General features: G+C 44.4%; 1 protein-coding gene across 1 annotated transcript in view; it reads right to left on the bottom strand.

Moving 5' to 3' along the window:
* FNBP4 (formin binding protein 4) overlaps positions 1–15,300 on the bottom strand; it is a 50,677-nt gene that overhangs the window by 26,439 nt on the left and 8,938 nt on the right. The window contains exons 3-9 of the mRNA XM_049779587.1: positions 13,862–13,998; positions 12,663–12,852; positions 11,129–11,276; positions 10,863–10,983; positions 8,226–8,564; positions 4,348–4,558; positions 1,137–1,261 (exon numbers count right to left, since the gene is read on the bottom strand). Coding sequence (XP_049635544.1) covers positions 1,137–1,261; positions 4,348–4,558; positions 8,226–8,564; positions 10,863–10,983; positions 11,129–11,276; positions 12,663–12,852; positions 13,862–13,998 — 1,271 coding nt within the window. The remainder of the gene's footprint in view (positions 1–1,136; positions 1,262–4,347; positions 4,559–8,225; positions 8,565–10,862; positions 10,984–11,128; positions 11,277–12,662; positions 12,853–13,861; positions 13,999–15,300) is intronic.

Consider the following 15,300-nt stretch of genomic DNA (forward strand, 5'->3'; position numbering starts at 1 on the left):
TCAAAAAAAAAAAAAAAAAAGGGGGGGGGGAGATGACTTGTGTTTAGAGACAATAAGTTATTTTCATTGGTACGTATATAATATTATAACTTTAGCATAAAATAAGTCAATATTTGGCTTAGAGTACTTATATCAAGAATTGAGATATATAAAAAAAAAGAATTGAGATATGAAGATTATGATCAGAAAGGGATTATTTCAAATGTTAAAAAAAAATCTTAAAAGTGGGCCCGGATGGGCCCGGAGAGATAGCACAGCGGTGCTTGCCTTGCAAGCAGCCGATCCAGGACCAAAGGTGATTGGTTCGAATCCCGGTGTCCCATATGGTCCCCGTGCCTGCCAGGAGCTATTTCTGAGCAGACAGCCAGGAGTAACCCCTGAGCACTGCCGGGTGTGACCCAAAAACCAAAAAAAAAAAAAAAAAAAAAAGTGGGCCCGGAGAGATAGCACAGCGGTGTTTGCCTTGCAAGCAGCCGATTAAGGACCAAAGGTGGTTGATTCTAATCCCGGTGTCCCATATGGTCCCCCGTGCCTGCCTGGAGCTATTTCTAAGCAGACAGCCAGGAGTAACCCCTGAGCACCGCCGGGTGTGGCCCAAAAACAAAAACAAAAATCTTAGAAGTGTTGGTATTTCCAGAGCCTGAGTGACAGCACAAGCAGTAAGATGTCTGCCTTGGCTAGGACAGACACTAGCCTAGGACAGACTGCATTTTGATCCCCTGGTGTCCTATATGGTCCCCCAAGCCAGGAGCGATTTCTGAGCGCATAGCCAGGAGTATCCCGAGCGTCATCGGGTGTGGCCCAAAAAACAACAACAAAAAGTGTTGGTATTTCCTGGGTTCCTACCAAGCAAGACAAGGTGTACTAAAATCAAATCTTATAACTTCCTAGGAAAATGTCATATTTAAATTACTTTGTTTGGGGCCAGAGAAATAGCACAGTGGCAGAGCTTTTGCCCTGCACGCAGCTGTCCCAGGACAAAAAGTAGTTTGAATCCCAGCATCCCATACAGTTCCAGAGCCTGCTGGGAGCGATTTCTAAGCACAGAGCCAAGAGTAACCCCTGAGTGCTGCCAGATATGGCCCAAAGTAATAGCATAAAAAGCTTAGCATTGCTTCATATAAATAAATACATACTTTCAGATCCTGTTCCTCCTCGAGTTTAGGTGCTGCTTGTACTTTTAACTTCTCTGGAGAGTCTTCTACTTCAAGCTCTTTGTCTGAATTTTCTTCTACTTTTTCAGAATTTTCAGCACAAGTTACTACAAAGGAAAGCATGAATTAAATCAAAAGAACCAATGCTGATAGTAACCCACATTTACCTCCTTGTCTTTTTTTGGGGAGAGGCCACACCCAGCTGTGCTCAGGGGTTACACCTGGTCTACACTTAGAAATCACTCCTGGGGCTGGAGAGATAGCACGGAGATAGGGTGTTTGCCTTGCATGCAGAAGGATGATAGTTCGAATCCTGACATCCCATATGGTTCCCCGTGCTGTGCCCGCCAGGAGTGATTTCTAAGCGTAGAGCCAGGAGTAAGCCCTGAGCGATGCTGGGTGTGACCCCCCCCCCCAAAAAAAAAAAAAAAAGAAACCACTCCTCATAGACTCAAGGAATCATATGGGATTTCAAAGATCAAACCTGGGTTGGCTGCATGTAAGACAAGTGCTCTACCCACTGTGCTATTGCCTTAGCCCCTCCTGCTCTCATTTTCTTTTGGGTCAGATATACCCAGCAGGGTTCATATGAACGTATGTAGCGTCAAGGATAAAATCTGGGCTCCTTTAGGGTCAGACTGGTAGTAGAGCACTTTTATTTACAGTACCACCACCAGTAGGAGTGATCCCTGAGGCACAGCAGTGTGGCCGCCTCCTCTCTATAAGAACCTCATGCATGCAAAATAAGCACTTGACCCGAGTGACCTCTGGCACCCCCACATTTTCTTACCTCTGTAGCAGAGGCTAAAATATAAGGCTATTTAGTTGTTTTTCCTCTGCATGTTTTCTTTTTGGTTCACTCCCAATGGTTCTCAGGGCTTACTGCTGAACGCACTTGGGTACTCAGAGAACCATGTGATTTCCGGGATCAAACCTGGTCAGCCATGGATGCACGGCAAACACTACTCCACTCTCCACCTGTGTTTTCTCATTTTATTTATTTTTTGTTTGAGTCATATTCAGCAGTGCTCAGGACTTATGATACTCCTGGCAGGGCTAAAGTAACTATACAAGGTGCCAGGAATTAAACCTATGTTGACCACATGGAAGGCAGCACTTTTCCACTATCCTATTGCTGTGGCCCCTGTACTTTCTAATTTAAGAAACATAGTGACTTACATTTTGTGTTTAGAAAGCAAATAAAAAATAAAACAACCATAAGCTTTATATATAAGCTGCATTTTGTCTTGAAGACATTCCTGATAAATACCTGGGGGCCAAGAACAACACACAGAACTGTGAAAGAGAAGTACAGGCAGTGGTTCTCAAACTATGGTCCGCGGGCCACATATTGTATTTGTATCTGTTTTGTTTCTTCATTGCAAAATGCAGTGTGCATAAGAATTCGTTCATAGGGCCCGGAGAGATAGCACAGCGGTGTTTGCCTTGCAAGCAGCCGATCCAGGACCTAAGGTGGTTGGTTCGAATCCCAGTGTCCCATGATGGTCCCCCATGCCTGCCAGGAGCTATTTCTGAGCAGATAGCCAGGAGTAACCCCTGAGCACCGCCGGGTGTGGCCCAAAAACCAAAATAAGTTTTATTTTTACTATAGTCAGACCCTCCAATGGTCTGAGGGACAGTGAACTGGCCCCATGTTTAAAAAGTTTGAGGACCCCTGGTGCAAGGGTTCAAACCCAAGACCCTAAATAGACCGCAGATACACTCTTATCACTTGTGCTTCCTTCCAGGGCTCTTGGGCCAAACTAAAAAGCTAAAAAGCTAAAAGCTACTCATTACTCCGTGCTTAATCAGTAGTTAGTTGTTTTCAGGGTGACCATACAATGCTGGGAACAAACCTGGGCTTTTTCAGCATGTGCTCAACCCTACTGAGATTTCTCTGACCTGCTTTTACTTTGCGAGTGGCAGGGGCAGAACTCTGGGCCTCACACATGCTAAGCCACATCTTATGGAATCGTTCTTGAAATATGTACCTATAGACTTTTACAAACTGTCTGCTTCAGTTTTTCCTTTTATTCTTTCCAGAATATCATTTGAGTGTGACCCATAAACCAAAAATAATGAACCAGACAACTCTGGAATTTTATCAAGTAGTTGTGAAAATAAGGACCAAGATATGAATAACACGGGTATTTTTTTTTTGCTTTGGTATTTTTTTGGGCCACACCTGGCAGAGCTCAAGGGTTACTCTAGTTTTGCAGCCAGAATCATTACTGGCGGGCTGAAGACCATATGGGAAGCTAGAAATCAAAATGCTATCACCCCAGGGGCTGGAGAGATAGCACATCCAGTAGAGTTTATTCCCTCTTCTCCTCCCTCCCTCTCTTCTTCCCCCTCCCTCTCCCTCCCTTTTCAAAAAAAGAAAAAAAAAATTAAAAGTCCCAGGGTTTGTTTCCTGGCATCCCATATGGTCCCCCAGCTTGCTAGGAGTGAGTGCAGACCTAAGAAACTCCTGAACACTGCCAGGTGTGGCCCAAATATCAAAAAACAAAAGAAAAAACCCCATCATGTTTGTAATCATGTTGCTTAAAAAAAGAGAGATACCTTATGGACCATAATATCCCTCCAACAAAGCATTATTTTTCCAGACTTTGATGTTTGGATCACACCTGGCCAAGCTAAGAGACACAGTGTTCAGGTTGCTCAATAGCACCAAGGATCTGTGCAATGCCAGAACCGAGGCTCCAGCATACAAGCATACATGCTTTCCATTTGAGCCATCTCCTAAGACCCAGAACGCAGTATGTTTAAACAGCTCTTTAAGAGACTGGAGAGAGAGCATCAATCTATAATGAACTTGAAGAAAGTCAATGACTATGTCAAGTTTCTTATCCACACCCTCCCATAAGAAATAAAGCAGGAAAAGACAGAGAAATTAAAAGCTCAGTTCCCAGAACTTCTCTAAAGGGTAAACATGGTGGCCAAAGAAATAATAAGGGGTTAAGGCAATTGCCTGCACATAGCCAATCCCAGTTCAAATACTGGCTCAAGACCCCCAAGTAAGGTCCCATGATCACGCCAGGAGTTATCCTGAGCACAGAACCAACAGGTGCATCCACAAATAAATGAAAGGTAAAGTGAATCCTTGTTGAAAGACAAGAGGAAAAGGAAAAAAATAAAGGATTTTTCCCTGCCTCTCTCAACTTATGTAAGACTAATGTAAAGCATAAATTACCAGTTTCTCCATTTTCTGGAGTCTCTTGTCCAGTTTTGCTAGAACCCCGGCTGGTGGATTCTGGACTGGCAGCTCGAACAAACATCTTCCATTTTCCTCTTTTGGACATAACTCTACGCATTCCATCTTGAGATGCTGCCTGGCTGACATCAGAACATGGACTTGACCCTGACACACTACCATCTCCTTCCTCCAAAGCTCGTAATTCTGCCTACAACAAAGACAATCAAGTCAGAGTGTCAATATATACCACCTATTTACCAACACGTGAGTTGCAAGAATGACAGCAATGTATTCTTGGAATTCAAATTTATTGAAGGCAAAGGTTTAATTAATCAGAATCAAACCTTATCCTCCAAGTTCTACTGCTAATGAATAAAGATTCATTCATAGGCCAGAGTGGTAGCATAGCAGACAGGTCGTTTGCCTTGCATGCCACTGACCCAGGTTCGATCTTCAGCATCCTGTATAGTCCCTTGTCTGCCAGAAGTCACCCCTGAGCACTGCTGGGTATGGTCAAAAAATCAAAATATAGGGGCTGGAGAGATAGCATGGAGGTAAGGCGTTTGCCTTTCATGCAGAAGGTCATTGGTTCAAATCCCAGCATCCTACATAGTCCTCTGAGTCTGGAGCCAGGAGCAACCCCTGAGCACTGCCGGGTGTGACCCAAAAACCTAAATAAATAAAAATAAAAATATAAAAAAAAACCCTAACAGATTTATTCATGATTAAGGTCAACAAATATTCAACTGAAAGAAGTTCTGGACAAATTTTCAAGGATGTGTACACATTAAAAAAAAAAACCTTAACTTGGGGGGAGGGGTCAAAACGATAGCACAGTAGGTAGAGCATTTGCCTTACAGTCTGCCAACCCGAGTTTTATCTCCAGCATCCCAAATAGTCCCCCGAATATGCCAATTTCTGGGGCCAAGGAGAGCATGGCAGTAAGGCATTTGCCTTACACAAGGCTGACCCGGGAACAAACATGGATTTGATTACCAGCATCCTGGATGGTCCCCCCCAGTCTGCCAGGAACAACTTCTGAGTGCAGAACCAAGAGTAATGCTAGTGCCACTGGGTGTGACCAAATAAAAAAAAAAAAAAAGAAGAATCTCTGAGTACAGAACCAGAAGTAACTGAAAAGCTTCAAGGTGTGGGGTTCCCCTAAGAAAAAATCCTTAATCGGCAATAACTTTTCCCAACCAGCTTTGATTTATCGTGGCTAGAGAGATACTACTGTGGGCAGGACACTTACTTGCATGCAGACAATGCAGATTCAATATGCAGTGCCCCAATAGAGTCCTGAGCCCCACCAGGAATGATTCCTGGGTAAAGAACCAGGAGTAAGCCTTGATTACTTGCTGGTTGTGGTAAAAACAAAAACAAAAACAAGCCCACAAAGAGTAGTGTCGGGCCAGAGAGACAGCATGGAGGTAAGGCATTTGCTTTGCAAGCAGAAAGACGATGGTTCGAATCCCAGCATCCAATATGGTTCCTCGAGCCAGCCAGGAGTGATTTCTTTTTTTGTTTTTGGGTCACACCCGGCATGGAGATAAGGTGTGCAGAAGGATGGTGGTTCAAATTCCAGCGCCCCATACAGTCCCCTGAGCCTGCCAGGAGCGATTTCTGAGCATAGAGCCAGGAGTAACTGGAGTGTTGCTGGGTGTGACCCAAAAACCAAAAAAAAAAAAAAAAAAAAGATAATAAAATGGAGGGTCTGGAAAGATAGTGCAGTGGCTAAGGTTCAATCCCTGGCATTCCATATGGTCCCAAGCACTGCCAAGAGTAATTCCTGAGTGTAGAGCCAGAAGGAGCACTTGCGCATCACCAGGTGAGAACCAAAAACTTAAAAAAATAAATAAAATAGAAAAATAACAAAACAAAAAAGCAAAATAAATAAATAAGGATGGTAACTGGAGGCAGTACAGCATTTGCCTTGTATGCAGCTGACCTAGGTTGGATTCCTGGCATCCCATATGGTACTCCAAGACTGCTAGGAATAATTCTTGAGAGCAGAGGCAAGAGTAACCCCTTATCATGGCTGGGTGTGGCTCAAAACCAAAATAAGTAATTAGTTCCCTGGATATTCTCTTTTTTTTTTTTTTTTTTTTTTGGTTTTTGGGCCACCCGGTGACGCTCAGGGGTTACTCCTGGCTATGTGCTCAGAGGTCACTCCATGCTTGGGGGACCATATGGGACGCCGGGGGATCGAACCGCGGTCCGTCCTAGGCTAGCGCAGGCAAGGCAGGCACCTTACCTCCAGCGCCACCGCCCGGCCCCTGGATATTCTCTTTTAACTATTTTTTATTTATTTGCTTTTAGGCCTTACTAGCAGTGCTCAGGGAACCCAATCTACTGCTGAGGAATGAACAGGAGTTAACCTCTTTGTTCCTTCTAGCCCATGAACCTTTATTTTAAAAAGGAAAGTGTTAGGGGGTCATGACAATAGTATAGCAGATAGGACATTTACCTTGCACATGGCTGACCAGTTCGATTCCCCAAGACCTCATATGATCCCTCAGAACTTGCCAGGAGTTATCCCTGAGCTCAGAGCCATGAGTAAATCCTGAACACAGACGTATTTTTGGCATAGTCCAAAAATTACACGAAAGATTGGTAAGTACCTTGCATGTAGATAACCCCAGTTTAATCTCAGAACATTGGACATGAATCATACCCACTAATCTCTTCACAGCACCCTCCCCAAATAACAGAAGGAATTTAAGTGTGTATTCCCCTAATTCTTCTCTAAGTCCCCCAGAACTCAATTGCTGCTAACTGTTGTGTTAAAAACAAAGTCATCAGATTCAGAGAAGTGGCGTATCATAAGCTTAGAACAGCAACTTTGCAAGCAAAATTGTCAGTTCAAACTTCTGGTATTGGGCCAAAGTGATAGCACAGTGGTAGGGTATTTGCCTTGCACATGGCCAACTCAGAACTGACCTGGGTTTGAGACTGCCAGGAGTAATTTCTTTTCTTTCTTTTTTTTTGGTGCTGGGGGGGTTTACACCCAGCAGTGCTCAGGGGTTACTCCTGACTCTTATGCTCAGAAATCACTCCTGGCAGGATCAGGGGACCATATGGGATGCTGGGATTCAAACCATCGACTTTCTGCATGCAAGGCAAACACCTTACCTCCATGCTATCTCTCCGGCCCCAGGAGTAATTTCTGAATACAGAGCTAGGAGTAATCCTGGAGCACTGCTGGGTGTGGCCCCAAAACAAATCAGGATCACCAAAAATGCTTGGAAGCTGAGGCTTATGTGAATGTACAGCAAACAGGGAATTTGCATTGTACATGGTCAAGCAGGTTTGATCCCTGGCTCCCTAAATAGCTAAGCAATTTCTTCCTTCCTTCCTCCACCCTCCCTCCTTCTTTCCTTCCTTCCTTTCTTTTTTTTTTTGGGGGTTACACCTGGCAGTGCCCAGGGATTTTACTCCTGGCAGGCTCGGGGGACCATATGGGATGCTGGGATTCGAACCACCGTCCTTCTGCATGCAAGGCAAACATTACCTACATGCTGACCCCCTGAGGAACAATTTCTAAGGGCATAGCCAGGAGTAACATGAACATCACTGGGTAAAGATTACCAAAAATTATCCAAAATTTCTATAAACTGAAAGATGAACCCAAAATATAACCATACTAAGGAAATTCACTATAACCCAAATTTTTAAAACTTTTTTTTTTTTTTTTTGGTTTTTGGGCCACACCCGTTTGATACTCAGGGGTTACTCCTGGCTATGCGCTCAGAAGTCACTCCTGGCTTGGGGGGACCATATGGGACACGGGGATTGAACTGCGGTCCGTCCTACGCTAGCGCTTGCAAGGCAGACACCTTACCTCTAGCGCCACCTTCCCGGCCCCTAAAACTTACTTTTTTCCTTTCCAAAACCAGCTCCAGTTCCAGGGTATCTTGCTCCTCTTCTTCTTCACTTTCCCCAGACTGAACAACACTACAAAGATCCTCCTGAGAAGGGTCTTCTATAGCGTCCAATGAAACTTCCTGTGTCTTCACTATAGTTGCTGCTGTTTCTACTGCTGTATTTGATTCTTTCACTTCTGTAACGGGTTCTTCTTTACATATTACTTTTCTCCTCCATCTCTCCTCTTCCTCTTTTATTCCCTCAGGCAATAAGGGTGCAAGCAGTGATGCTGCTACCCCTTTCCTCTCCTCCTCGCTGTTCGAGAGTGCCTGAATTCCTTCGTTGACTTCCTAAAAAAATAAAATCACTTCATTCTCAGAGGAATTACATTTCAATATCGAGTTTACAGTTCATGTTCAGTTATTGGATACTCTTAAACCTACCAGGGTACTCTACTGTCTGGAGAAGTTTGCATTCTCTCTCTTAAATGTGTTTTTTACTTTCTTCTCTATTTCCTAAATAAAATCACATTATTTACTAAAAAATTACCACCTACTAACAGGTTGCTTATACAACATGGGAGAAAAAGAGAGAGTCAGACTTTAAAAAAGATCAGAAACTTTATCAACACGGCAGGATAAATCTTCAACTTGTTTAGTTTTGTCGGGGGGAGAAGGGGCACGCAAACCCAGGAATAAGCTGAGTAGAGCTAAGAGTAGCTCAAAAACAGAAAAGAGGGCCGGAGCAGTGGCACAAGTGGTAGGGTGCTTGCTTTGCACACTGACCTAGGATGAACCATGGTTCCATCTCCTAGCATCCTATATGGTTCCCTAAGCTCAGGATTTTTGAATGCATAATCAGGAGCAATCCCTGAGCATCACCAGGTGTGGTCCAAAAGGGAAAAAAAAAAAAGAATGGGTGCCAGGACTCGAACCAGGTCCCTCCTGGGCCGGCTGGATACAGGCCAAATGTCCTATGGCTGTGCTATCTCTCCGGCCCCAGCATTGCAAAGTTTTACACGGATTCCAAATGGGAATATTCTCTAGAAAAACGGATCTAAAACATCTTGCCTAGGGGCCGGTGAGGTGTTGCTAGAGGTAAGGTGTCTGCCGCGGTTTGATCTATCCCCCCCTGCGTCCCATATAGTCCCCCCAAGCCAGGGGCAATTTCTGAGCGCTTAGCCAGGAGGAACCCTTGAGCATCAAACGGGTGTGGCCTAAAAAACCAAACAAACAAACAAAACATCTTGCCTATAGGCCGAAGAGATAGGACAGTGTTATGGCATTTGCCTTGCATGCAGCAGACCCAGGAGGGACCCAGTTAGAATCCCAGCATCCATATGGTCCCCCTGCCTGCCAGGGGCTATTTCTGAATGCAGAGCCAGGAGTACAGGAGTAACCTCTGAGCACCACTGGGCGTGGCCCAAAAACCAATCAATCATCAATCAATAAAAAAAAAATGGGGCCGGAGAGATAGCACAGCGGTAAGGCGTTTGCCTTGCACACGGAAGGACCATGGTTTGCATCCCGGCATCCGATATGGTCCCCCGTGCCTGCCAGGGGCGATTTCTGAGCGTAGAGCCAGGAGTAAGCCCTGAGCGCTGCTGGGTGTGACACAAAAACCAAAAATAAATAAATAAATAAATTGGGGGGGGGGCAGACTGGTGGCACTAGAGGTAAGGCATCTGCCTTGCAAGTGCTAGCCTGGGGCAGACCGCGGTTCGATTCCCTGGCGACCCATATGGTCCCACCAAGCCAGGAGCGATTGCTGAGCATATAGCCAAGAGTAACCCCTGAGTGTCAAATGAGTGTGGCTCAAAAGATCAAAAAAAAAAAAAAAAAAAAAGAGAGAGAGAGATGGGGCCGGAGAGATAGCATGAAGGTAAGGCGTTTGCCTTTCATGCAGAAGGTCATCGGTTCGAATCCTGGCATCCCATATGTTCCCCCGTGCCTGCCAGGAGCAATTTCTGAGCATGGAGCCAGGAGTGACCCGAGCACTGCCGGGTGTGACCCAAAAACCACAAAAACCACAAAAACAAAAACAAAAAAAAAAAAGAGAGATATAAAAAAAATTTGTTTTGTTTTTGGGCCACACCCAGGGTTGCTCAGGGATTACTCCTGGCTCTGTACCCAGAAATCGCACCTGGCAAGCTCAGGGGACCATAAGGGATGCCAGGAATCAAACTCAGGTCCATCCTGCGTACACCCTGTGCAATCAAACGCCCTACCGCTGTACTATCTCTCTGACCCCGTCCATCTTGCCTGCTTGGTGGCTCTCATGACCAAAAGGCCTTGTGAAGCACCTTAACTCCCAAGAGGACTAGAGTGATAGTATAGCAGGTAGGAAGGATGCTTGCCTTGGACACGACTGACCTGGGTTTATTCTCACACACCAAATAAGGCCCATGAGCCCAGGAGTGATCCCTGAACACAGAACTAGGAGTAAGTCCTTCTATACATATATCAGAGTAACAAATTCTATGCATCTGAAAATAAGTAAAAGGGACCCAGGAGACATTTCAAGTGGAGAAACACATGCCTGTCATGTGTGCAGCCCCAAGTTCAAACTGTAACATTGCTAATTCAAACACCAAGCATTACTAGGTGTGAACCCTAATAAAAAGGAAAAAACACTTTGTCAACACTGACCTTTTTAACTTCTCGTTTGATTATGCCAGGTCCACTTTTCGTACTGGACACAGAAACATTCTTTTCCTTGGTAAATGTATCTGTATTTACCACAAAGTTAGGTTCAGTACCTGTTACAGAACTAAAAAAAAAAAAAAAAAAAAAAAGAAAGAAAACACACATGTAAATTTACATAGAAATATACTTGGCAAGAGAAATAGAAGGCTAGTATCAACAAATGACTAGACAAACTTCTTTTGAGGCAATTTTTAAATCTTATTTCTTACCTGGGTTGGTAATGTTGTACTCCCTGTACCTGGGTGGCAAGATATTGGGGTAACTCCCAAGTCACTTCATTGGTTTGTGTGTTCCAATAATAGTAACAACCTGTGTTTTCATCCCAGACTTCTTGCCAATCTCCCATCTCAATTCCAACTAAAAAGCAAAACAAAAATTTTATGGGTTAGAGAGGTAGTACTAGGGTTAGGATTCTATTGTAAACACTACCACCTCACATGTTAGGTGTGGTTCACCCTCTGCTCTTCAAAATAGGCCCCACCTCAAAAAAATTTTTTTTTAAGGTGCACAAATTAAATTCCTTCATACTTCTGTCCTTATATTTAGTTTAGCAGAAGTACCTGGCTTAGTGAAAGCATTTTAATGTCCAAAACTATTTCCCGGCTGGAAGATAGATAGTGCAAAGTACTAGATAGAGCACATGCTGTTATGTGAGAACATCCATTTTACTTATAGCAATCATATGGTCCCTTGTTGGTGTACCTATCTGAGACCCTGGATTTGGGTGTAGCTACCTAAGACCCACCCATTTCTGGGAGGGATCTTGGGAACCAGATATTAGGTGTAACCTTACCTGCAAGACCCCGCCCATTCCTGGGAGGGGTCTTGGAATAGGTAGATAAACCCTGGAGCCAGGGGATTAGGGTCTCAGCCCTGCTGCACTCGCTGGCTTTAGGTTCTTTGCCTCTTTTGGTCTTTGACCAGGATGGAGGCCAAAGGAAGATGGCTGAATTATAAGATGCAGGGCTAAGAATGGCTGAATGCTTGAAAGGTTATGAGATAGGCCACACACCTGTGGTGGTCAGGGCATGAATAAAGATGATGCTTCCTAATGCCTGCCTGTGAGTGAGTGATTTCGCCTTTCACCTGGGCCTGGGACCCACCGGCTGGATGGGGTTGCGGAGCCACGTGGCATGGGATGGCAGAGAGAAATCCATCGCCATCCACCGCCATCCAGCCCCATCGTTATTTACTTAATTCAACAGTCCCTCAAGCTCAAGTCAAGAGTAATCCACATACCACTTTTGGCTAAAAATGTCTAAATGGTCTGGTTAGTGGCTCACAAATCCTTTAGGAAGGAGACTTTTTAGGCAGCTTAAATCCCCAGAAGAAGGCCAGAGTGGAATGAGTGCTTTGCCTTGTAAACAGTTGACATGGGTTCAATCTTTAGCACAATACATGGTCTGTCCCCAGTGCATGGGCACTAAAGATTCCTGAGTACAGAGCCAAAAGTAAGCCGATTTCAGATAAAGCCTCAAAATAAAACAAAAACACACTAGAAAGTGAGCCTAAAGAGCAGTGAGCATGGTTGTATTAGGCTTGTGTCTAATGCTGGACACAAAATGGTTCCCCATGTATCTGTGGGAGCAATCTCTGAGCCAGAAGTTCATAAGTACTGTTGAGTACATCCCCAAACTAAACAAAATACCAGAATTTTTAACAGTAGGGCTAAAGCAAAAGTGGTTTATTTTATTTTAATCTTTTAAAATCTAAACACCTAAAATATTGAAAGATGAAGCTTACCTCCTGCCAACGAACATTGAGTGTCATACTGCCACCCTGATGCCTGGGCTGAGTCCGTTCCATTTGAAGTAGTGGAAGAAAGAGCAGATGTGGATTCCTTTGGCTCTGGTCGAGGTGGTGTTGGAGTTGGAGGTGGAGCAGAAGCTCCTATAGGAGCTGAAGGCTGAGGAGCTGTTATAGCATCAATCTCCTTCAGAATGAAAATAAAAATATATCTTAAGTCATATCAAAATATGAGAAGCTAACACTAAATAAAACTCAATTCTCAGATCCTCCAATCAGAAATCTCATCTAAAGAGGTAGGGCAGGGAAGGAAACTGGGGACATTGGTAGCTGGAAATGTACACTGGTGAAGGGATGGGTATTGGACACTGCATGACTGAACTCAATCATGAACAACTTTGTAATGGTGTATTTCAACTTAAAATTTTATGGGGAAGAGGGAAGAAAAAGAAACCAACCATAAACTCTCATTTCTAATCACCAACCCCCCCAAATTTTAATCTCCATTTTTTTTGGGGGGGGGCCACACCCGGCGTTGCTCAGGGGTTACTCCTGGCAGGCACGGGGGACCATATGGGACACCAGGATTCGAACCAACCACCTTTGGTCCTGGATCGGCTGCTTGCAAGGCAAATGCCGCTGTGCTATCTCTCCGGGCCCTCCATTTTTTTTTTTTGGTTTTTCGGGCCACTCCCGTTTGATGCTCAGGGCTCAGAAATTGCCCCTGGCTTGGGGGGGACCATATGGGATGCCGGGGATCAAACCACGGTCCTTCCTTGGCTAGCGCTTGCAGGGCAGACACCTTACCTCTAGCGCCACCTCACCGGCCCCTGTAATCTCCATTTTTATCCTCCTCCTCAGTCTTTATAAAAAGAGGTTGTGTTGAATAAATGGAGATGAACCAGCAAAACATAGATAGGGTGGTAAGTAAGAGGGAACTGCTTTGACTGACAAGTAAATTAACCACTGAGGTTTCAAGTATCAGAAATATAATCACATAGAAAATACCAATCATCAGATTGGAATGAGAGTACAGCAGGTAGGTAAGGCACATGCCTTGCACATAGATGACCCTGAGCGTTACCGGGTGTGGCCCAAAAACCAAAAAAAAAATAAAAAAATAAAAAAATCACCTAAACAAACAAGTTAAACACAAAAGACAAGACCCTAAAGCCCCAAATAAAGGAACCACTAACCGCTAGGAAGTTGGCCAATGTACTATCAATATCTGCTGACTGGTTTCCATTCCCCTCTTTGGGTTGTGCTGGTTTTTCTGAAGTATCACTCTCTTCATCATCACTGTCAGCATATGCACCAAGTAAACATAGACCTCCTAGAAGTAAAAAGATAAACATTAAGGACTGGTAATAATACAGGGATCAAGGTACTTGCCTGCAAACTACAGGCCTTGGTTTGACCTCTAGAACTGTATAGTTTCTAGAATATTACCAGGTATATCCCCTAAACTCAGAACAAAAATAAATACACACTAGTTGGGTCAGAGGTATAGTACAGTGGACAAAATGCTTACATTGAATGCAGCCCCCCCCCCCAAAACCCCCCCCACTAGTAATAGTATTTGTTTCAATAAGTATTCACAAGAAAATATAACCTGGGGCACCAGAGCAATAGTACAACAGGTAGGACATTTGCCTTGCACTCGACTTACGCAGGTCCAATCCCTGGCATCACATATGGTCCATCACTGCCAGGAATGCGCCCTAAGTACCGATGTATGTGGCCCCAAAAAGATACTATAGGAGGTATGGGACCAACACTGGTTAAATCACCAGCACCTGAGCTAGAACAATAGTACAGCAGGTAGGCATTTGCCTTACACATGGGTCAACCTAGCTTCAGTGCCTGACATCCCATGAGGTCCCCCCAAACCCTGCCAGGAGTGATTCCTGAGTATAGAGATAGAAGTAAGCAAGCTAGGAGTAAGTATGATTTAAAAACAATTAAAATAGGGGCCGGGCGGTGGCGCTAAAGGTAAGGTGCCTGCCTTGCCTGCGCTAACCTTGGACGGACCGCGGTTCGATCCCCCGGTGTCCCATATGGTCCCCCAAGCCAGGAGCAACTTCTGAGCATATAGCCAGGAGTAACCCCTGAGCGTTACTGGGTGTGGCCCAAAAACCAAAAAAAAAAAAAAAAAAAAAAAAAAAAAACAATTAAAATAGGGCTAGAGAGATAGCACAGCTGTAGGGTGTTTGCCTTGTTCGCAGCAGATCCAGAAGACAATGGTTGGAATTCCGCCATCCCATATAGTGACCCAAAAAAAAAAAAAAAAAAGAATTCTGATTACAGGGCAATTCCCAGGTCCAGAGTGAGTCTCTTAGGAAACAGGTTTCATAGCACACACAAAAAAATCTCTTCCAAACACCCAGTATAAGTGGTAATAAATGAAAAAGCATTAAATCCAATACTTGAGAAAACAGTAGTGCTTAAGATAATTCATTAGGGGCCGGAGAGATAGCATGGAGGTAGGGCGTTTGCCTTTCATGCAGGAGGTCATCAGTTCGAACCCCGGCGTCCCATATGGTCCCCCATGCCTGCCAGGAGCAATTTCTTTTTTTTTTTTTTTTTTGTTTTGTTTTTTGTTTTTGGGCCACACCCGATAACGCTCAGGGGTTAC

The sequence above is a fragment of the Suncus etruscus genome, chromosome 9 (genome assembly GCF_024139225.1).
Source record: "Suncus etruscus isolate mSunEtr1 chromosome 9, mSunEtr1.pri.cur, whole genome shotgun sequence".
Lineage (NCBI taxonomy): Eukaryota > Metazoa > Chordata > Mammalia > Eulipotyphla > Soricidae > Suncus > Suncus etruscus.